Here is a 23,147-nt window from a genome sequence, read left to right on the forward strand (position 1 = left end):
GCATGCTCTCACTCCTGTCTTTGGCTGCTGCTGTGCAGTTTTTTCCCCTTCTCAAACACGTTATCCCAGAGGCTCTATCACCATCCCTGATGGGCTCAGCCTTGGCCAGCAGCAGGTCCCTCTTGGAGCCGGCTGCACTGGCTCCGTTGGACATAGGGGAAGCTTCTAGCGGCCTCTCACAGAATCCCCCTGTAGCTCCCTTCTACCAAAACCTTGACATGAAAACCCAATTCATCTTCCATCAAAATTAACTCAAGACACTTGAAAACATTTTTAAGGTTGTGCTTCCGTGCTGTGCTACCTGGACGTCTCTTTTTCATGAGTCAAACTGTGTGGAGTTCAGGAGGAGCAACAGCTAAGCTAAAAATGACCTGATATACCTTTTTCATGCTTAATAACATCAGTATTTGAAAGTGTTTCATCTCTTTTTTTTTCAAGACCTGCAGGTGAATCAGTATCCCCCTGGGAGCTGGGAATTCCTCCCTTCCTACAGAATAAGGGTCACATTTCTAGCCCTGCTTGCCTGCGGGACACAGTCTTCTAAGCTGTGAAATCTTAGTGTGTATCAAACTTTCCCAGTGATTCAGAACTGCATCTCAGCCATCCATGGCATCATGGAGTTAGTTTTATGGGGGAAAACTCTGAACTTCATGAAGTAGGCTAATTATTTCATATTTTAATCTCTGAAATTGCTTGGGGAGTTAGAATACTAGAATAAATCTCTGCTGATAAATGAGTAGGCAGAGAGTCAGTAAAAAAAGTAAAAAATGTACGATAAATGAATTTGTTACATGCTTCAGCAATTTATCATTCATTTCCATAATTAATCACAAAGCTCTGAAATATATTGTATTCATATCATCTCTGTTGATACACCCACAGCAAATGGCATGGTTCTGAGCATATCTCTTGGGTTCAAAATTAAGGTGAAAAAGAAAATTTCAAGCACCACAGAAATACAGAGATCGTGAAACATAAAGGAAACAGAAAATCAACCTCTTGATCTTTTCTGCCTTCCTGTGGCTTTATATGAGTTCTGGCAGCCTCGGTATAGATTGGGAAGCCTGGCAGGGTGTTCTCTCTAGCAATATTGTACTTTTTCCTTCTGTCGTTTGCCAGCCCCTCCCCGACACACAGTATAATGGCAATCCGGAGTCGGTGGGGTACAGGATAAAGTTCTGGCGTGTGGATCTGCCGTCTCCCACCTTGACGAAGGTTATTAATGACCGATTGGAAAGAGAGTACACGATTGAAGATCTGGAGGAGTGGACAGAGTATGAACTGCAGATCCAGGCTTTCAATGCCATCGGGGCAGGACCGTGGAGTGAAGTAGTAAGAGGTCGTACACGGGAGTCTGGTAAGTCAAAGCACCATGTCTGCTGTGAAGGACACAACCAAGAGCTTCAGCATGTTCTGCCCTTTTGTTCAGACTTTTTGTTTGCTTCGGCTTTTTTTTTTTTTTTTTGCTTGATGATCCATTAAATCTAAAGTGAAAGGAAAAGAAAAAAAAGACATAGGCATTTAAAGAAGATATTAATATATTTTATTCTTACCCTGCTTTCATGCATAAACCTGCAGGTCATTCATTTCAAGCAAACAAAGCAACCTCTCCCCATTCCTGCCCCTGGTTGGCAGCAGTACAGACAACACGACTTGTATACAGCCTTCTCTGGCTGAGCAGGTCTCTTGTGCTTCCCCTCCCTAGTACCCCACTGACCCTCATTCTCACCCTCTTCCTGTCTGCTTCTAGGCTGAGACAGATTTTCTCACAGTTCTGATTATCTGAAATTTAATTTCAAGCACCAAATATTTCAAAAGGGCACAAGTTATTTTACAGAGCTGATTACCCATATAGAAATAGAGTCATTATCTGAGCTTCTGATGACACGTTTTCCAAACTGCCTTCTAAAATTGTGTGTACGAGGCTCTATAGACATAACCTGCCTATAGACCTCCTGGAGCACAGGTACTGTATTGTCTGGCAGATTGGTCCATGCTAGCAAAGATGCTTCAAATACCAGGAGCAGACTCAGGATTTGAGGCAACAGTAAATTATCGTTCGCTTAGTAGCAACAGGTAGATCTTGAAAAGCTGCTCTCTAGCTATTAACTTCCACGAAACCTACTTCCAAACCTACCCTACGTACACCTGCAAATTTAAACTTTATTATAAAAAGTGTGTGGTTTAAAAGTTTAATAATACAAGATCTTCACTACCTGTATGTCTGCAAGGTTCAACGCTGATATTATTATTTTTTTCCCTATTTTTCTCCCTTCAAAATGTTTTAGAATTTAATCCTGTGCATGCCCTACGCTTATGTGTACACGTACGCCTGTGTGGGCGCTCTGTACGACGCTGCGTTACTCGGTGGGAAGCGTGAGCGTGCTGTACGCAGCAGGATTTGGTCTGCTGGTTCAGATAACTGTCCTTTGAACTAGCTCAGGAGAAGGCTAAACAAAGTCAGCCCCTTCCGTTAAAGTGTTGCTTTTTGGGAAGTAGTAATTGGAAAGCTATTGCCAGAGGTATTTTAAACAAAGCGTGCTTGTGCTGGAGTTAGAGATAGCATGACCCAGACAAAATAGTTTTGAAGTGTTTTGTGTCATAATAAAAAGATACCGCATTCTCCGCTTTCTCCTTTCCGCTGCTCTTCAAACACTTCCTTTGAAATGTAGTAAATACTAAGATTAAGTGATTTCATAAAACCTTAGGATTATAGTGCTCTTGCTCAGCATCTAAAGATCAGAGGTTACGTGTGTATTTGGCATTTTCTCTTGTGGTATTAGAAGAAGGTTGACATGAAACTGATTGTAGGAGGCACACAGAAACCAGGATCAAAATAACACAAAGCTGTGATCTAGGCCATAAGGACTCATTTGTTTTTTTTCATGTGTTTTCTTTGATACTAACATCTGATTTCTTGAGTAGAGCAAGTCAGGACTCAGACTTTTGGCTGTATCTTCTTAGATTTAGAATATACAAGAAATGCTGGCATAGCAGCAAGCTGCATGAGAGAACTTCAGGAAATCTGCAGTTGACCTTTATGCACAGTCAGATGGGGTTAAAATGCAAATAAAAGATATCTAAAGCCAGAACGGTCAAAGCATTCCTAGGTCTGTCTTCTGGACTGTAGGAAGAATTCTGTTTATCGCTTATGTTTTCAAAGTACTTTAAAAGCAGGTGTCCTAAATATTTCTTTTGCCATTTTGTAGACACAGTGTCCTAAGGAAGTTGGTTTTGCCTGGTGCTGCAGGTTGTAAACACCCCTCACAGCTGGCCAGAGGTGTCTTGGCCAGGATCACTTGGTGCTTCGTTGGCAGAACTCACAGTTCTGTGGTTTACGCCATCCAAGAAACCTAAGAAGTTAGAGCCCAGGCACTAAATCAGCTCGTGGCATCTAATGACAGTGTGGCCACTGGAGCCCAAAATCTTTATTGAAAATAAAGCTGTACTCTAACACCGCTGTTTATTCTAGGATGTGCAGTCATATCGCTAATAGCTGAGCACACATGCTAACAGTAAAGGAGCATGTTACAGGTACTCTCTGGTTTCTGAAGCTCTTGAATATAAAATATCTTGAAACCAAAGAAACTTTGAGAGAATAAATAATGCTGCGGGCTTTGGTAACCCAGCCTTAGAAAACAGTTGGGAAGCCCTAAAATTAAAATCTGAGATAGGGCTGCAAGCAGCTGAAGGTGGAGGGGGACGAATTAGGATTTTTAAATGGGACAGTTTTTATCAATCAAAAATGTTTTTATAATGTTACAAATTAAATAACTCATTAAATTTCACAGTGTGAAATAATGGTGGAGTAACAAGCTCAGATTCCACTCCATAAATTAACAGTGATAGTAGGTACAATACAGAGATAGCAAGAAAATGTGAAGACTTCTAACGTATTAGAACAACCTTGACAGGGCTGCTTCCTTTTAAACATAAACCCTCTTTAAAAACAAAATCATCTACCTAACAGAGTTCCTTAATATTTTTGGGCTTCTAATATTCAGCTACACGAGTGTGTATACTTGTCTTACAAAATCAGCTGCTATGCAAGCGTGGTCACAAATCTATGGCGAGGATCAATCTCTTGATGTTTCAGAGGCTGACCTTCATGAAGCAGTTACTGTAGTGTGATAAAGCATCACTTGATAATTCAAATGTGGTCCAATGTCACTGCGGGGATTTGTCAGTTTATACAAGCTGAGAATTTGGCCTGCTGTATCTAATTTTATAGGCAAAATGGATGTGTACTGCAGCTATGCTTCCTTTGCCATGAACCTTGCTCTAAGTTTGCACTTCTTAATTGACGTCAGACGTACAATATGCCAGCTTAGTTTTTACTTTCAAAAAAAGAGTAATGGAGATTCAGCTAAAATGAGCTCTAAAAGAGGAGAGAACCATTACATCTCACTATCTAGCTTTCTTAGAAAGCTGGAAAGCAGATTAACTTATTAAAAGCTGCTTTTGGCCCAGTTAGAGGCATAAACCAGCATCACTTGCTATGTATCAAATATGGCTATTTCAGACGTAGAAACAGGATGCATGATCTTAGATGGCAACATGGCTAACCTTAAAAACCTGACTTCTTTTTGAAGTTGCAGTCCAAAGTGCCCGTAACTCTCCAATTTCATATGTTTGATCTTCTGAAGTGCATCGAGCAGCTGGCAGTTTGCGGGATTAGCTCATCATTTAGTTTCAGTATTTCCGGTTCATTTTGTTAAAGCTCTGAGATTTTTTTGGACACTCTTGCTTGGCGTCTGTACTGTTCCTGTAGGTTACTAATGAGAACTCTGCTTTGGAGGTTATAACAAAGTCTTCAGAGCAACAGTTAAGGAAACCAGCGTTACAGAAGGGAGCTTGCAGAGGAAAGAGGGATCTATATGCCTCACTCAAGCCACTAATTAGTCTTAGCAAACTATAATTTCTTTGAATCCCGATATCCTGAGAGAGGAGAGCGGTCGGAGAAATGAAGGTTATGTTTCAATTCATTCTTAAAGGGCTGATCAAAGTCCATTACTTGATAAAAGACTAGCAGCAGTAAGATCTATAATATCACTGGCAGGTCCTGAGTTCATACATCCATGGTAGAATAAGATTCTCAGCACTAATATGAGGACCAGGGAATTAAAGCACCCTCAGTCAACACGAGTATTTTTGCCATTTAGGCATTGGACTTCAGTTCCTTTCCAGTGAGAGGGGACATTTAGCTGCTCTGGCTGACACTGGGAATTAAGAGGAGTCTGGGCTAATAAATCTTCCGATAGACCATGCACTCCTTTGTTAGCTTTCGCGTCCCCCTGCCAGCAGCGTGGTCGTACACACACCTCAAAGCAAGCGTGCACGCAGGGCCAGCCCGGGCACAGCCTCCACCTTTTGTGAATTCGGGAAATCTCGTGGCTGCTGATCAAAGAGGAAAAGCAATATTTGTCAAATAAAGCAACTGTTTCTCTCTTGAAAGGCTCCAAGCCAGATAAAATAAAAATAAATGGGGCTGGAAAGGGTTTCTTTCCCCTACGCATTCTGGTTTCCTGCGACCCACCTCCACCCTTTCTCTCTCCAGAAGTGATTCATGTGGGAGTAGCTCTTTGTGAAGATCTACAGACAAAGTTATGGCAGCTATCCAAAGACATTCATGGCTCCTGGCAATCTATTTTCCTTTAACGTAATTATATCCTTGTGGGGGATAAATCTAGGAGAAGATTTAAAAAAAAAGAAAAAAAACCAAACTAAAAATAAAGCACTTCAGCATTGGAGGGGAAAAAAAATTGGATTTTATTCTGCTGCAGTGTTGTGTGATGGTGCTGTTTCTCGTGTCCCATATAATTGCTAACAGGGAAATTGTTTCAGAAATGACCCTCTGTAGTTAACCTTGAGTGCACAAGGGGGAAGGGGGGTGCGGTTTTGGGGTTTGTTTTTTCAATTTATATTAATTCTGGTGTCACACTCATTATCTCGTTCATGTTGCTAGGAGCTTCAGGAGCTCGCCTTCAAAACGGCAGATCTGTGCTTTCATTCGGACAGCCAGCAAAGCATTACTTTTGGCACAGATTTGTGCTCCTTTTTGTGATATATTCAGGACCTAATCAAGCCTTACTGTCCATAAGTGCTTGTGTAACATAACTTGGTGAAATGTTCTCTTGTGGTCTGACAGGTGTGTCATGCTTTAGAAAGGATTGTATCCGTCAGATGTTGGAAATGCCACAGGAAAATAAAATGCAAAAGGGCAGCATAAAATGTGAACTCTTAAAAATAGCCTCAAATCCTGCTTGCGTAACACGGCGTGCTGTTAAGCTTGCCTACAGAAGCTTGCTGTTGTGTGGTTGTTCTGCAGTGGTTAGAGTTTTAATGGCATTAGGAAATGCAAGTTTGCTCTTCTCTCGAGTCAAAGAAAATGACAGTGTTCCTGTGCCGTCAGTTCTAATGGTGCTTCTAGTTTCATAAGAGCCAATTTTGCAACATAAAGGCATATCTTTCATTTACACCGTATCAGTCCCTGAAAACACACCTTGTGTTAATGTATCCGTCTATAATTGATGTATTGCAAATGTTGAGCACTCTCACATAATCAAAAGGCTTAGAGGTTAAAGAACTTCTTATTGAACTGGGAGTACGATCCAGTGGTTGGAATTATTGCTAACTCTAGACAAGGTGCTATAATTTCCTTTCAGATAATATAGGAAGCCAGGGTGGCATAAAACTTCCTGGTAGAACAGATTGTACCATAAGATAAACTCCCATTCATAAAGAATTCTAGCTTTTGGCATAGGGAAATAGAATGTATGGGAAAGAAATAGTCGGAGATAGACTTCTGTAGAAGTCCAGCAATTTAAACTTGATTTTAATTACCGCAAATATATAGAACCTGACATTTATTCATATCTGTCTATGTTTACTATCTGTAGACACTGGCTAATATTAAGTGGTGAGCTCAGTGTTAACAAACGTGATTTCTGAGATGAACTGGCAAGAATCTGAGAAGCAGGCTGAAATACAAAGGTGATGTAGAATGAATACAAGAAGGGATTGTCTAGATTGTCGAGCCTTTTTGGATTTTAATACTTTTCTTTGGGATCCTGGAACACTCCCAGGCAGATAGGGAAATGGAGCAAAATTATCTGGTATGTCTTACCTATTTCTGCTTTTGGCTATGCCGTGTGATTCCAGTTCCCTCTGCTCCTCCTGAGAATGTCTCTGCTGAAGCCGTGAGTTCAACCCAGATTCTCCTGACATGGACTGCCGTCCCTGAGTCCGAGCAGAATGGTCTCGTCCTGGGTTACAAGGTGTGCAACTGGAGTTTCATGCTTACTTAGTTTTTAATGCACTACCTGGAGATGTTTTTGCATTTGGCATTTATTATTCACCTGCTGAATATTTATATTATTCCTAAGTCAGCTGGAGAAAGTATAGGAAGTGTGCTGTTTTTGAAATGGGTCATTGGTGAATATAATCTCATTTTATATTTTGTGAAAAGGAGGAATATAAAATGCATACCCCTTCTTTCAGTCCTCCTGTACTAATCTTTTTTTTCTGTATTTCTTATACATTCGTTCTGCAGATACTTTTCAAAGCAAAAGATTTAGACTCAGAACCAAAGAGCCAGATCGTAAGAGGTAACCACACACAGTCCTTCCTGCTCTCTGGCTTGCGGAAATACGTGCTCTATGAGATCCAGGTGTTGGCGTTCACTCGCATTGGAGATGGAGTCCCCAGCTCTCCTGCAGTTATAGAAAGAACCAAGGATGATGGTAAGTTTACAGGTTACCAAAGTAAGTGTCATCTTTGCTACTGCTTTAACACTGATTTCTGTCAGTGAGGACTCTCAAAGTTCATCACACCCGTTTCCTTTTGCAACTGCCTCCAGGAGTTCCCATGAGCTTAGGGACTCCTGAGTGCAATTTGATGCGCTGAAGGAACCCAAGCGACCCTCTCTCCCTGGTCCTGCCGAACCCGTTGGTGTGGGGGGAGCGTTCCTGAAAGATATTTAGCTCAACTCTTTAAAATACTTTCGGCTTTGCAGATGCAGAAGTTACTTTTATTTTCATTACTTTTTCAGTATTAAATGAAGGTTAATAGCAGTGCGAGAGGCTTCTGTTTATTACTCTCAATGAAGGTGAATACCAAAAAAAAGTCTCTCTTTTTTCATCAAAATATTTTCAGTAGTAATGGAAAAAACATTGGTTTCTAGCTCAACTCTTTAAAATACTTTCGGCTTTGCAGATGCAGAAGTTACTTTTATTTTCATTACTTTTTCAGTATTAAATGAAGGTTAATAGCAGTGCGAGAGGCTTCTGTTTATTACTCTCAATGAAGGTGAATACCAAAAAAAAGTCTCTCTTTTTTCATCAAAATATTTTCAGTAGTAATGGAAAAAACATTGGTTTCTACAAGCAACTTCATTAAGGTAATTTGGTTGGTCTGAAAATGCGTTCAGCTCTCTGGCTTAACAAGACATTTTCTGTGGAGTGCAAGGGAGTAGGAGCACGCAGGGCTGGGAACAGGGACAGCAGCTCCCTGACTTTCTCTTTTTTAGCCATTTTCTCAGCACACTGCCTGTGTGGGGACTTGGCTTTTCTTTGAAAGGAAACAAAGAGAAATTACTGTTAGCAGAACTCTGCAGGGAGAGAAAAAGCACTCACTGAAATGTACATATTGGACTATAATGAGAAATATTTAAAACTGTTTGTTTTAGACAACCCCATTATAGCAGTTTCCCTCCTTAAGTGCATGTTGGCAAATGATACAAATTGCTCTTCCATCTCCATACCCCTGACATAAATATGTTGTGTCTCCTCTGGGCTCAACTTAATTAAAAGTATCATCAAGGGTAATGCAGGTGGAATTTGTGCCAAAGGGGAAATTTTGCAAATGCTAATGTATGAATTAGCATCTCCTCACCTTGTGAACCTGGGATGGTCAGTGCAGCCACCAGCCGTCTGTATTAATGTGCATCTCGCCTGCCTCGGGTCCTCCTGCTCAGACCCAAGTGTTTAAAATGCACATGTAAAATCAGAAGGCAGCTCAAAGCTGGTGCTGATGACACAGGGAGGAGATATTATTCAGTTCCAACAGGTATGAAGCAGATTAAGCTGACACATAACTCTCTGTAAAGGCAGCTCGGTGACTTGCTTCGTGGTATGTAATCAGTTATCTAGCGGTGATGCGGGCGGCTCGCAGGGGCTCCCCGCTGCGCTGCTGGGAGATAACTCCGAGGTCAGAGCTCCTTTGTCAGAGCATCCTGCTAAACGCATTGCACAAGTGCGGTACAATGCTCAGGGTGCTCTGGTTCTGTGTTGTTTGGTGTCTGTGGGTGCTGGAGGCATTTGGCCGTGGACAGGATCCCTCAGAATAAATTAACGCTGTGTATGTACGTAGGCTCTCTTAACCATCTGTTATTGGCCATGTACGGCTTGAGCTGCCTTCTCTGTAAAATGAGCAGAGGACTTGTAATTCCTCTGATGTGCAGTGCTTGCTAGCACGATCTCTGTTTTTCTTTCCAGCTCCCGGGCCACCCGTGAGGCTGGTGTTCCCTGAGGTGAGGCTGACATCCGTACGGATTGTTTGGCAGCCGCCGGAGGAGCCCAATGGAATTATTCTGGGTAAGAGGGAGCAGCAGGCCCAGGGCAGGGAGGAGAGGGCTGCAGACCAGAGCGAGCTCCAGCTGTTGGGCTTTCCTTCCCCTTTCACGTTGGATCAGAAACCGCACATAAGCAAATCCATGGCTGAAGGAAAGAAAAGGTGGTGGTGTTAGCTGAGAGACATGGTACCCTGTGGTGAGGAGGAAAAGGCTGCCTGGCTCCGTGGTGTGTGTTGTCCTGAGCCAGAATTATATGTCATTCATGACACTGAATTGTCATCTCTCTTCTCGTCCGCAGTTGGGTTTGTAACGTGTTTGGCTGGCTGTTGGGCAGCGTGCCTGCAGAGCGGCAGCAGGGGAGAGCTGGATTTTCCTCTCCTTCACCCCCCTGCTCACTTTTGCTGGGCATGCCCAGCATTTCAGTTTCATACGTGTTTCCATTTTACTGCTTCCTTTAGATAAAACTGACGTGTGGCAAGGAGTTAACTCCTTTTTGGCTTTTCATCAGGGGAAATAGAGGCAGCAAGGCACGACAGGAATTTGGGAGAAACCTTCTTACCTTCCTGCTTTCGTAACTTTTGGGATGCCTTTGCAATATGTACACCAGCCACTACTTGTACTTAAAACGTGAAGACTTTTACAGTGTAAGAATCTGTTCTTGCCTCTAAAATTTATGTAGCTAATAGTTACCCAGCAGTTTTGTGTTCTCTGCTGATGTTAAAGACCCTTTGTGGTAGTTTTAGCTGTTGAGGAAAGATTTGTCTCTCAAATCTGAAAACAGAAGCAAAAGCCTTTGTGCTTCTAATTTCACTGCAGTCATTCAGGCTGGTGTGTAGACTTTCAGCAATATTTCCTAAAGCCTTCGTTGCTGGGTGGAGCGTGCCTACTTCAGATGCTACTGCATCGGTGGCATCCCTTCAAATAAAGGGCTGGGTTTGCATGGCGTTAAAATCTTGAGTTAAGAACTCATTGTTTGCTCAGGTGTTTAGTTTCCCAAAGTGATCCTGATGCCTGCAGGTGCAGGGAAGTCATCAAATGGGATTCGTAGGCAGCTGCTGCAGGGATTTTCTGAGGACGAGAAAGCCTGTGTGAAGCTTGGCAGCGGTTAGCTGCCGGAGACAGATCGACGCAGGGTTTCCTTGCAGCTCAAGGAAGTTTGGCTTCCAGGTTGTCTTGTAGGTTTGATTTGTTGCCTTTTTTAAGGAACTGTGTGTCCTGGAAGCTTTCTTGCAGTAGATATTGGGATTTGAATCACAGGATGTGGTTAAGGAGAAAAAAAATCATTTGATAGAAATGATGAGAAAGTACAAAAGAGGTTTTGTTCTCCCCACTGTGTTCCAGTGTCTGATGTTGCTGCACTTTGTCAGCCTTATTTGCTGAAGTTGCAAGCTCAGTGGAATAGGAGCTCTCTTTTATGTTGTCTTCACACAGTGCTTTGTGCAAAGCATCCCCTTCTCAGTTGGTTCTTACTCATTGCCGCTACACTGATGATAAAGTCATAGAAACGCAGGGTTAGAAGGAAGGGGAAAGGATGTCCTGTAAAGAATGCTTGGCACGGTTAGCTTGTGGACTGTTGTCTCCAGTGTCTTGCATAGTACATTCCCAGTAACATGTCCCAAGATACTTGATACTGGCTTGACTTTGCTTTTTTTTTTTCCAAAAAAAATGGAGGTATCGTGCTTGCAGGCTCTTGTCCTGCTGGTGACCACCCCAAGATCTGCTGGAAAACTAACACCATGAGCTATAGGCAATCCAGGGCACCCCTGGAATGCGTTGAGAACTCTAAAGGCAGGTATTAGACAGCCCTAACAGAGAGGATGTGATAGCAGACCCGTCTTACAGCAAGGGTGGTGAGGCACTGGCACAGGTTGCCCAGAGAGGTGGTAGGTGCCCATCCCTGGAAACATTCAAGGTCAGGCTGGATGGGACTCTGAGCAGCCTGATCCAGTTGAAGATGTCCCTGCTCACTGCAGGGGGGTTGGAACTAGATGACATGTAAAGGTCCCTTCCAACCCAAACTATTCTGTGAGTCTAATTAAATAGGTCTATGACCCACTATTAATTCCTACCCTTTTTCTGCAGTACACTTTCAGATCAGTCGGTCCCTTTTTCGTATGTACATTAAGCTTTTTCTTAGGTAAGTGTGATAATTCACAGGTGCATTGAATTTCATCATACTGGTTCCAGACCATCTCTCCTCGTTATCAAGATAGGGATAATTTTTTAAATCATGCTGTTGTCCTCTAAAGGGCTCACAGCCACTCACAATTTGGTTTTATTTCTGAAGTTTGCTAGTAGGCTGGCAATTCCATCAGCCAGGTCACTGATGAAAATACTGAACAGAACTAGACTCGTGAGTTATCATGAGACCTTATGTAATACGTACGCACGGTTTGTTAGCAAACTACTGATAACAACGTTTTGACTTTTTTTAAAGTATTCGAGTCAAGATGTGTATTATTTTTACTGGTTTCTGGTTCTCTGGTTTGCTTTGACATGGCTGTGTGTAACCATACTAAAGTCATCCTTAAAGTGAATGTGGATCATAGCTACTTTTTCCACCTGGCTAATTACACTGTCAAAATGGAAAATAGATTATTTGATATTTATTATTTGCTCCAGACAAATACATATTGGCTGTTCCTTGGCGCTTTATTAGCCTCATGGTTGCTTATATATTGACTTATGTTTTTTTCCAGGATCTTTCTGAGTATTGAACTAGTTTGATTTGTCCATAATTCCTCGGTTTTCTCTTTCCCCATTTTAAGAGATAGGGTACTCTGCCCTTCAGTAATATTCTGGGATGTCACCTGTCCTCCACAAATTCTTGAACATAATCACTGCTTATTTGGAGATGGGCCCAGCTAGTTATATGAGGTGCAGGGCAAATTTCATCTGGCCTTTCTGACCTGATTATATCTAGCTTAACTAAATATTTGGTAACTTATTTTCTATTCTAGCCTACATCCCTACTTAGATTGTTGTCAGTTTTAATTTGTGTTAAGTATCTAGTCAGCACCAACTTTTTCTGTGTGTGAAAATGAAGCAGCAGAGGTATCGGCCGTCCATTCTTTTCTGTCTCACCTGTCTTTGTGCTCATCTTTTCTTCCCAGTAGTCAACCTGTCCTCTGTCTGTTTCTTGGACTTCTAATGTATTTATAAAATCATCTCGTTGCTTTTGATGCCCTTTCAGTTATAACTCACTTTGCACTTTAGCCATTCTGATTTTGTCCCTACATGCTTGTGCTGTCTATTTATACGCTCCCTTAGACGTGTCCTGTTTCAACTTTTGTCCAATTCAGTTTTGATTTTCAGGTCATTATTGAGCTCTGAATACACACATATTGGCCTCTTAACACCTTTTGTCTGCATTGGGATAGTGGTACCCTTTTTTTCTTTTTCTTTTTTGCCTCTTTTAAAACAGTCAGCTAACCTGAATTCTTTTTTCCCTTACAATTCCTTCCCGAGGGGACTGTGGGGTGTGAGATTACCTGCCAGTTCCCCCAGTGCACCCCTCTGAAGTCCATTGTCTTTATTCAACAGTTCTCGCTCTTTTTTGGATAGTAGAAACACCGAGGTTCATGGAGGAAGTAGTTAGTTGTTGATGTCAGAGACACAAAGTAAAAATTGCTCATGGTGGGTACTTCTCTGATCTTTCCTAAGGAGTGAGGAGTGTTTCAAAAATAGATAAAAAGCAATGTGTGGCAATCTAAGTGAAGGTTGCTAGTTAATTTTTTTCCTGTAAACCTTTTAAATCTCATTAGTGTAATGAGCTTTCAAAATACCATTGTAACCACCCAAGTGCACTGAAGTAGAACTGTTGGAAAAAAATAAGTCAATGTAATTTTGTGCAGTACCCTTCTATTCACTAGTGGGGTTCAAAAGAAAAAATACTTGCTTTGCAAGAGCAACTTATATTTAGAGTCTTTGAACTAATGTTCCTGCTCTGCTAGCTTTGTCCTCTGAGTATACAAGCACCTTTGCAGCTAACATTTTTGTAATCTATATCAAAACATGTTCTAGCATTTCAGAGAGAGATTAGAAGGATGAAATACTGGCAGGCACCAAGAGGGAAACCCACTTGTTTGTTTGTTTAAATATTTTACTGTGAAAAACTGCTAGATATTTCCACTTTTCCTTTTGGGAATGTTACACTAAGCATCTGAGGCTTCACTCCGTCTTCTTTTCGGCGCTCAGTTCAGCTAGCACCCAACACAGTTCCTTCAAATACTTTTAAAGTAAAATGATGCATTAATGTGCATTTCTAGGTATGAGCTTCCCCTGAAAATGAGAGCTCAACCCGCATCCTTCCAGGCCCTGGTTAGTATTCCCTGCGGTATCCTTGCATTTAGCATTTACCTGAAGCTTTTTGCAAAAGAGTGTAAGAACTCCACTGAGAATTAGAATCAAAATTGGATGTAATCCATGTTTGCAAATTCATATTTTGATCCTAGACTGCATTTGCACACCCGCTGGCCCTTAAACAGATAAGCAGTAAAATCAACAAACTGGATTGCTGCTCTACCGGGCAGACCGTAACCTCCCAATAGCATTTGGCTCTCCCCAAGTTCTGTGACAAATTAATAAGTGTTTGTATCTCTGCTGCACCATGGCCTGCATGAACGGGTGCTGTCAGTTCTGAAGGGCTTTGTATGGTGATGAGCTTGAAAGCTTTTTGATATTCATGGTGTGTTGTCATCTTCCTGCCTGTTTGCTTTGGGGAATCCACTGGTTGTGTTGCAATGACCTAACATTTAACAGGCGGTTCAGATTGTTGCCATTTATTGAGTTCAGAAAGCGTAGCTCATGAAACTGCTTGCAGTTGTGCAAAAAATACTTGAAAAGATGCTAATGCAAAAATAAGCCTAGTTTCAATGAATAAATAAACTCCCGAAGAGCTGATCTTTCAGGGCTTTTTTTTTTTTTTTTTTTTTTTGTGCTGTTTTGGCCTGGTGAAGCACAGAACTCCCAGTAGCAGAAGAGATCTGAGGCTGTAGAGGGGAGAAAAAAAGATAACAATGTGAATTCTTCTTATTCACCATCCAAATGCTTCGTATGCTCTGAGATATTCCTTTCCCGAAAAGGTTTGCTCCGATCATCTTTTAAAGATTTTACTTTCACTCATAACTTTTGATTTTTATTTTATCTAAGACATCTGCAACATCTTATTGTCATAATCTAGTAAGAGAAGGAAGCTTCCTTATTCCTCCACTGCAGCAATTGCAGTTATTGCCTCTTACAGCCCTCGAGCAAACATTAATTTCTCTTTGAACACTTTCCATTTACCTCTATTGATTTGCCTCGTTTGATTTCACTTAACATTTCCTGTCTTCTCCCATCCCTTGTTGCTGAAATTCATCAACTTAATAATTTTATCTTTTTGATCTTGCCTTAGCCCTAATTATTATCCAAGCTGTGGTTTAAATACTGCATCTTCTGTGTCACTCAGGAGAGGGAAAAAAAAAAAAAAAGGGAAAACGATGCTTTTCATGCCAGTGTGTATGCTGGCTGTCCCAAGTCGTCCAGTAGGAGAAGGTGATGTAGCAGATCAAAATTAAGATACTGGGTATCTCTCGGATGGTCTGTAGGTAGCAATAATAGTGAGCTGAGTTCAAGTGCAGAGGTTGGATATGTCCCTTTGAATCAGACCGAGGGAAGTGTTGAGTTTCTGAGGAAATATGTAAAGGTGAGGCTCTCGTTGTGTCTTCCTGAGATCTCCAGGAAAACAGATATTTACCCAGACTGTCAGCCAACACGGCAGATGTAGGAGAGGACAGTGAAGGCTGATGCTGTTTTTCATGGGCTGCTTTGAAAGGGAGTTTGTGGAGCCTGTCAGAGAGAGAGGCTGTGACAAGCGATTTCTTCTTTCTCATGGCTAAATTAGTCTTACACTAGCCAAGGAACCACTCTTGTGTCAGTTATTATAATGGCCTAGATATGTATGTGTTCCTTTGCCTAATCTGAGCGTGTTTGTAATCGGCTTTCGAGCATGAGTACCACCATTTAGCAGTAAATAGTTATCTTTCTATTCCCTCCTTACATTTTAACTACACTTTATATTTTACAAAGGTTTAGAAAAGAGAGGAAATTGCTCGACGAGTATGTGTCCCAGATATCATACTTATCTTTTAATAACTAGATAAATCAACTTTTCTATTCTTTTAATATTCTCTGTTTCCCTCCAGGTCTTATTCTTTACGTCTTACGTCCCTTTATCAAACTTCTTTAGCCATCTTAGTTGCTTCTTTCTTCATCTTTCCTGCTGCTGTAAAAATTTCCCCAGTGCTTTTCTTTGACTATTTTTCTCCCTTATTGAGATTCTGCCACCGGGGTTTTCACTCCTGTGTTCTTCACATCTGTATAAACAAAAAAAGATCGTAGTGTATCCATTGCTTCTCCCCATTGCTAGCTGACTTTAAAAAGGAAGAGCAAAATACCATATAGTACTAAAAGATACAGAAATACTTTGGTGAAATATATGGGACCAGTAACGAGAGGGCTGGTGCTGTAGATAAAAGGTGGTTTGCAGGTGGAAAAATGAAATGTTCAAAGTGTAAGATCCTAAGACTTTGCTGGGATCTAAGCAGGCTCAGGAGCTCTGAAAAAAATCAGGCCACTTTTTATCGAGTAGTGTAACGCTATCCACCCGGCGGGGAAAATGCTGCTGCAGGAATATGCCTGTCACACCAGTGCCACGGTGTGAGGGTACCCCGGGCAGCACGAGGGAGCCCTCTCGGGGTGCTGGGAGCCTTTCTGCACTGATGCCCATTTTCAAATGTGGGTGCCCGGAGCGCGTTAAGGCGGGTCAGTGAATGGGCTCTGTACCCAAACCTGTTTGTAACTGCAGCCTGTGGGAGCTCGGGCTGAAGTCACCGATGCTCAGAAAAGCCAAGTCGCTTGTCAGGGTGTCGGTGTGATCAAGTTTGTTCCATGTGAGGCAGCTATGGCTGTTGTCTCACCTCTCCTAGCAGCTGCCAAAGAAAAAAAGGACAAGGAAATGCTGGTCCATCATCAACAGCACGGTGAGAATCAGCACACAAAATTAATACCATCTGTATCCCAATTAAATTCCACTGTTTGTGACAGTGTGCATCACACACAAGTATGGTATTCATTCAGGAGAATGCAGGAACTCTGTTTCTGCCTTTTCTGTGAGTGAGCTTGTAGGAATTGTAGCATATTCACAGTGCGAAATAAATGTCATTGATTTTGTCTAATAGCCACAGGTAAGATAAAACCCTCAGTTTTCATGCACTGACCTTCACGAATGAAGCATGCCAGGTTTGGCTCCCCTTTTTCTTGTTACAGCCAAAATGTGGTGGGAGTTCAGACTCTGGCTGGGATATTAATTCCAAGAGAAAGAGATGGTCTCAGGTGCTGCAGAGCCCTTTGTCATTCGGGAGATGAGCAGAGGGTTGGCAGAATCATGTCATGACTGTTTTGTTTTCAGCTGGTTTGATTTGGATTTGTTGGCTGCCCTCTGCCCTGTGTAACTCCATGAAGCGTTTAATCATGCAACTGTATTCAGCTTGAGCAATAGAGCCCCACACCAGTTCTGGTATTAATTGATTTTGGAAGTCAGCAGCTGGACTGAAAGTTACGGTCGAGCTCCAGAAGTGAGAGCCTGATTCGAATGCCGGGTTTGCAGAATGGATTTGAACATTTGGCAGACCCTCTTTGGGGGACAGTTGTTGCTAGTGGTGCGTGAGAACTCTGGAAGCCCTCCTTTGCACAGTTGGATCGTTAATAATACAGGCTAAACTGTGAACTCCTAATTGTCAGGCAGGTTGGAATGGGGGTTATCACTTACAGGCATCAACAAAATTGATTATTAAGTGCCGCATGGTTGAAGCAGGACCTCACAGCTTGCAGGCTTCTTCCTTGGGCTGTGGGCAAGGGCAGCAGTGTTGAGTGACAGAAGAAGGATGCTTTTATTGGCAGTTCTGGCACTCGCTGTGCAGTTATAGGGGAGTGAGAGAGCTGAGAAAAAGGCCAGTGCAAAAAACGCAGGCAAGCCTTTGCTTGAGTGGAATGAGGGCTGCACAGTTTGGGCAATCCAGCTCCTCTGTAGCTGAAGAACCTTTAGTCTGAGCCCATGCTGAAACTATGAGAGGGCAGAACAGCGTGTGAGCGCGCATGCGTGCACATGTGTATGTGCTTGGGTGGAAAACTGAAACCGTGTGTTGTCTCGAACTGGTCCAATCAGGTGACGTTAGTTGCATGGACTGTTTGTTCCTTTGCCTTTCCAAAAAGGTACCAGTATGCTCAGGAAAGATTAAACTGGCTTTGTATCTTATTGGCATAAAGGGTGGAAAGTGAGATTAGTTTCATGGCAGATAATATTGAGTAGACCTTTGTGTGTGCCACTGTGTGTGATTTCCCTCGTGAGGTATGGCATCTGACTGGGGGAGGGCTGCCATACAGCTAAGTGTGGCACTAAAGGAAGCAAATTACGTTGTTCTGGTCTCAGATAAACAATTAATTATAATAAACTAATATTTTTGGTGCTTTTTTACCTGCTAGAAAAAAGTCCTGACCCTTTTCCTCTCTCGTGTCGGTGCTGTGATTTCAGGGTATCAGATCGCCTACCGTCTGGCCAGCAGCAGCCCCAACAAGTTCACGACGGTGGAGGTTGGCTCAACAGTCAGGCAGTTTACTGCTACGGACCTCACCCCTGAGTCAGCATACATCTTTCGGACATCTGCCAAGACCAGGCAGGGCTGGGGGGAGCCTCTGGAAGCCACAGTGATCACAACAGAAAAAAGAGGTAATGCTTGCTGCCACAGGTTGAGGTACTTTCTGTTGCATGCCTTGGAGCCCGCGCTGCACTTAGGGGAATTTTAATAACAGGCTACAGCCTGTACGCCTCCTCCTTCTCACCCCATAAACCTGCCCCAAACCATAGCAACATCCTGATTTGAGAAACCTGGTGAGCAAGACAGACTTTTATGAGACACAGTTCTTCTAACCTGCCGGGCTGTTGGAGATTGATTTTTCCATCAGCTGCTATATTGGCCATATGCAGCCTCCTTCTGCAGTCAGACCTTTTTTTTTCAACTCTCTCGTTTTCTAGAAAGATTGCAATCTTAAGAAAGTAAGTGATGGATGAATTATATTGATTAGGGAATGCAAAATGAGAGGCGGTGATGTTGCAGGATTTCTCCACGGCTCCTCCATTGTACCTCAGTCCTGACCCAATGTGCTAGTAATTACTCTGGCCTTTCACTGCCGTACACTCCAGCAGAGTGTTTGCATCTCCATTGCCCAGAATTTTCTGCTTTTTGCATCAGCCATAGAATTCGCATTCTGAATCTCCAATCAAATTCTGTTCTGTAGGGAACCTACTTGAAGAAAACAGGAGTTACATGTATATAAATGAAACGAGATGCTTAGATACTAAACTTATCAAAACGTGAAAGACGCGCAGAGAATCAGCTCTGCATCGTTGCTTGTTTCTAAGGCTTTGGCTCAAGAAACTGCTCAATTCTCCGGCCTTAGAACAAATCTCTAGAGCTGCCACTTAGAAAAACTGTATTTTCTACTTATGCATGAAGATTTTTTTTTTAAATCTAGTGTCTTGAGCTGGAAAACTCAAAACTCAAAACTAGCCAGGGTATCTTTACCAGCTCTTTGCACATCGCTGGATTTTGAGCCACATGCCATGCTGACCCATTGTGCTGTCTGGATACTGATCTCTAAGAAAACTTATCCCACAAAAATTAGAACCCTGCAACTTTTGTGATTTATAAAAATCACAGTTCAGAGGGGAGCAGACTTCATCAGTAACTAAGGCAGACCTCCATAGGCATCTTTACACTATTTTTAGCAGTTTTGCGTATGCTTGTGTGCCTCGTCTTGGATCTTGCCCATGTCTTGCACTACAGTACAGCCAATTATATTTACTTCTAGTTCTTAAAATGTGGCTGCACTAAGAAATCTCTTGTTTTAAGTCCTTTCTACACCTTGCAAATCATTCAGTGCAAGAGTAAGAATTTTCCATGCTATTTGCCCTCAATGTCATCTTTTTTATTTTCCTACAACACCTCTAAGAAGAGCAGACATGGGCCTGGTGGTCACCCCCCAGCAGTGAGAACCTGTTGGGGGTGCATTTAAGCTACTTACGGCCTGTTTGTGTGGTGTTGCAGTTCCCACAGGCATAGCTCTCCAGGTCATGTGCAGCCTTCCTGGTGCGTAACGGTGCAGTGCTCAGGGAAAGAACCTCTAGAGCTGCATTAGGAAACGCCACTGCTAAAGATACTATCCATCAAAGAGATTTATCAGCTCAGGGTTTCTTCCACCTTTATCTGATTGCTGTCAAAGTGGAAGTTTGAAGTCCAACACGTGGAAGTTTCAAAGAAAAAAAAAAATCCCACCATGCCAAAAAAAAAGTGAATACTCAAAACTCAGAGCCTCTCCTTTTCAATAAAATGTGCTCAGATTTCCCAGACTGTGCACAAGCTGTTGCTGGATACACAATAGCTCAAGGCAGAACTCCCAGCTCCACTGCGGGAACAATGATCCCTTGTTGCTATCAGTGCTTTAGGGTTATCTTGAATAGGCAAGTCATAGTATGAAATGAGCCCTTTCTCTTTTTGATGGATGGCTCTGCTGTGTCTCTGTGCATGCTATGGAACCGAGTCCCAGGGCACTGAGAGTTAACTGGAGTGATCCCGTATGTAAAGTGTAAAGAGAAGAATGTGTAATCTCACTTCAGCAAGATTGATGTGAGGGGATGATAAAGAAATTTATCCAGTGCGGCTATTCTGCTAACAGTAAACAAACAAACCAACCCACCTTAAACTTGCATACATGACAATAAATATTCTAGAATGAAAAGGTATTTAATTTCCAGTAATAAAAATGTGTTTAATATCCTTGTGGTCCTTGATACTAAGATAGGTACGTACAAAAATTCCCTTGAATATTAGCAAAATTAGTCACTTCTGTCCTTTTAAATGCCTTGGATAATCCCAATATAAATTTTCACATTTTACAATGATATGTGTGATTTATAGCTCCCAAGTTGTATTGTAGCTGTATTCTCCAGAGGTTCTTCCATAGTGCATTGAACCCACATAGTGGTGTGATACCCTTCAGAACAGTCAACACCAGTGATTAGGGCGGAACTCAGACAAAAAATGTGAACGTAGCAAGAAATTACAGGCAGTCCATTGAGTCATATGGCCTGGCATTACATTCCTGCACAAACAGCTCACCTTAGCATTTGCTTGTGGCTAAACTCCCATAAATAAATTCTTTATACTAATGGTTTTGTACAAACAGTCAGGAAGTATATCTTGCAATACAGGAGATTTGAAGAGCTCCCATTAGCAGCAGAAGGAAACCCAATCATGGGAGACTGACTGCAAGATCTGACCTGCCCAAAACTGCAAGCTGGTTAAAGCTTATCAGCAGAGAGTATTAAATCCCTGCATGACACTCGCTTCCTCTGATGGAATAACCCCGAATACCTGTCTCAGCCTGTCAGTGTGAGGCACTGACCTTTCGCATTGCACTCAGGCTCACAGGCTGCTGGTACCGAGGGCTTCCTCCAGCTAATAGCTTACAAATCTTTGGGCACTGGTGTCAGCAAGAGCATGCTGCAGAGAAATGCCAAAACATATAGGAAATGGTTTTAGGGGATAGCAGGGAAATGAAGTGCTCGCCATACGGAGCTGTGAGGGATCGGGCAGGCGGAGGTGTGTTTATGGAAACAAGTGCTGATGAAGTTGAATTGAATTGCTTCTCAAAAGCAAGTCGCTGCTGTGTCTCCAATCAATTTCTGCTTTATTACATGCCACACATTTTAATCAGAATCAATAATCTTCATGATAAACAATTAAACAATTATTCCTCACTCTATAGAGTTTCTCTATTGAAATCGATGGAGTGCGGAGACACAGTGACGGGAAGGGAGATCTATATTGAAACAGTTGGGGACTGGCATGCTTACACCTGCATTACCATTCCCTGCCTCGTCTAAAAGGTGTACGGTTAATTAATCTGGAGAGATCTCCCTCAGCATTGGCACTGACGGGTTTGACTTTGCAGGTTCAAGGTTACTGGGTGTGAAGGGAAGGAGAGGGGAGATCTGGAAGCAAACTGCAGCAGGTACTCAAGCCTCAGCCCTGCGCTATCTCCAAGCTGGGGTTTGGAAGCACAGCAGGAGCTGCTGATGGTTCCCAGTACCTTGCCAGGGAAGAGAACTGGTGCAGGAATTCAGTATCGGCTCTAAGTTGTCCACTTGGACTCTGCTACACACCAGCCTGTTCCAGCTCATCCCTCCCTCTTCTTCATGCCTTGACTGGGGAGAAGCTGGTGGAAGAAGATGCTAGGTAGCACAGAGAGAACATGGTCCCGTGGTACCAAGTAGAAAGCACAGTTTGAAAAGTGAGCTAGTTTACAGGCAAATTCTGTCAGAAGAGCAACTGCAGCTTGAAGCATAGCAGAGTTCCATTAAAGATTTCCTTGGGTTGCTTGGCTGCTGGTCCTAGTGATTCTTCCTTAACCTGCCAGGCTAAGACACCCCTGAGCTGGAGATCTGTTGCTAGGAAAATGTACATTCAGTGGTGAGCTTTTATGCATGAAGATAAGAATCAGTTTTGCCACTCTTCTTTGCAGGAGAAGGTTAAGGAATGGGATGGCTTGCATACTTCATGGGGCAAATGCAGAAGTTCAATCTCCTGTGGCATTACCACTGAAAATCTGACCAGGCTGTCGCATTTTGTGTTAGCTTGAATTTCCTCCCAAAGCAGTAGGAAATTATGGTTTAATTGCAGAACGACCAGCACCTCCCAGACAGCTGATGACCCCGCAGAGTGATGTGTCGTCGCGGAGTCTGCTGTTGAAGTGGGTCCCTGGAAGTGATGGATCGTCGCCAATACGGTATTTCACAGTACAAGTGCGAGAACTGCCAAACGGAGACTGGCAAACCTACTCCTCTTCCATCAGCCACGAGGCAACATCCTGCGTTATTGAAAGGTACCATATGATCCCAGGCTAGCATAGAGTTTCCCACACTTTCCACTTCTGACAGTTAGGAAGCAGAAGCAAGCATTGCTCAGCTTCACAGTTGTGGTGGGTTGACCTGGCTGAGACCAGGTGCCCCCTAAAGCTGCTCTGTCTCTGCCCTTCTCAGCTGGGCAGGGGAGAGAAAATATAACGAAAGGCTCCTGGGTCGAGATAAGGGCAGGGAGGGATCAGTGACCTGTTACCACTGCGGGCAAAACAGACTCGACTGGGGGAAAAAAATCTGGCATGAAGAAAATTAGCTCTATCCAGCCCAAACCAGCACGTTCTATTACCAGTCAAATTTCAGTAGGATAATTAAAACTACAACTATATATTAAAAAACCTTCCCCTCACCCCTTCCTTTTCCCCAGGATCAGCTTTGCTCCCCTTTTCTCTGCCTCCTCCCTTCCAGCGACACAGGAGGACAGGGAATGGGGGTTGGGGTCCCTGCTCCAGCATGGGGTCCCTCCCACAGGAGACAGTCCTCCAACTTCTCCAGTGTGAGTCCTTGCCACAGGCTGCAGCTCTTCACGAACTGCTCTGGTGTGGGTCCCTTTGGGCATCC

The 23,147-nt window shown here is 42.8% G+C and overlaps 1 protein-coding gene across 1 annotated transcript in view; it reads left to right on the forward strand.

Moving 5' to 3' along the window:
• The window catches only part of LOC104510696 (protein sidekick-1-like), a gene marked incomplete at its 5' end in the record, with an annotated part of 154,640 nt that overhangs the window by 75,728 nt on the left and 55,765 nt on the right, over positions 1–23,147 (forward strand). Inside the window, 7 exon segments of the mRNA XM_010153029.1 lie at positions 279–281; positions 1,120–1,357; positions 7,162–7,277; positions 7,553–7,742; positions 9,495–9,593; positions 18,144–18,338; positions 22,351–22,552. Of these exon segments, the coding sequence (XP_010151331.1) occupies positions 279–281; positions 1,120–1,357; positions 7,162–7,277; positions 7,553–7,742; positions 9,495–9,593; positions 18,144–18,338; positions 22,351–22,552 (1,043 nt within the window).

The sequence above is a fragment of the Eurypyga helias genome, unplaced genomic scaffold (genome assembly GCF_000690775.1).
Source record: "Eurypyga helias isolate BGI_N326 unplaced genomic scaffold, ASM69077v1 scaffold5436, whole genome shotgun sequence".
NCBI classification, from domain to species: Eukaryota; Metazoa; Chordata; class Aves; order Eurypygiformes; family Eurypygidae; genus Eurypyga; species Eurypyga helias.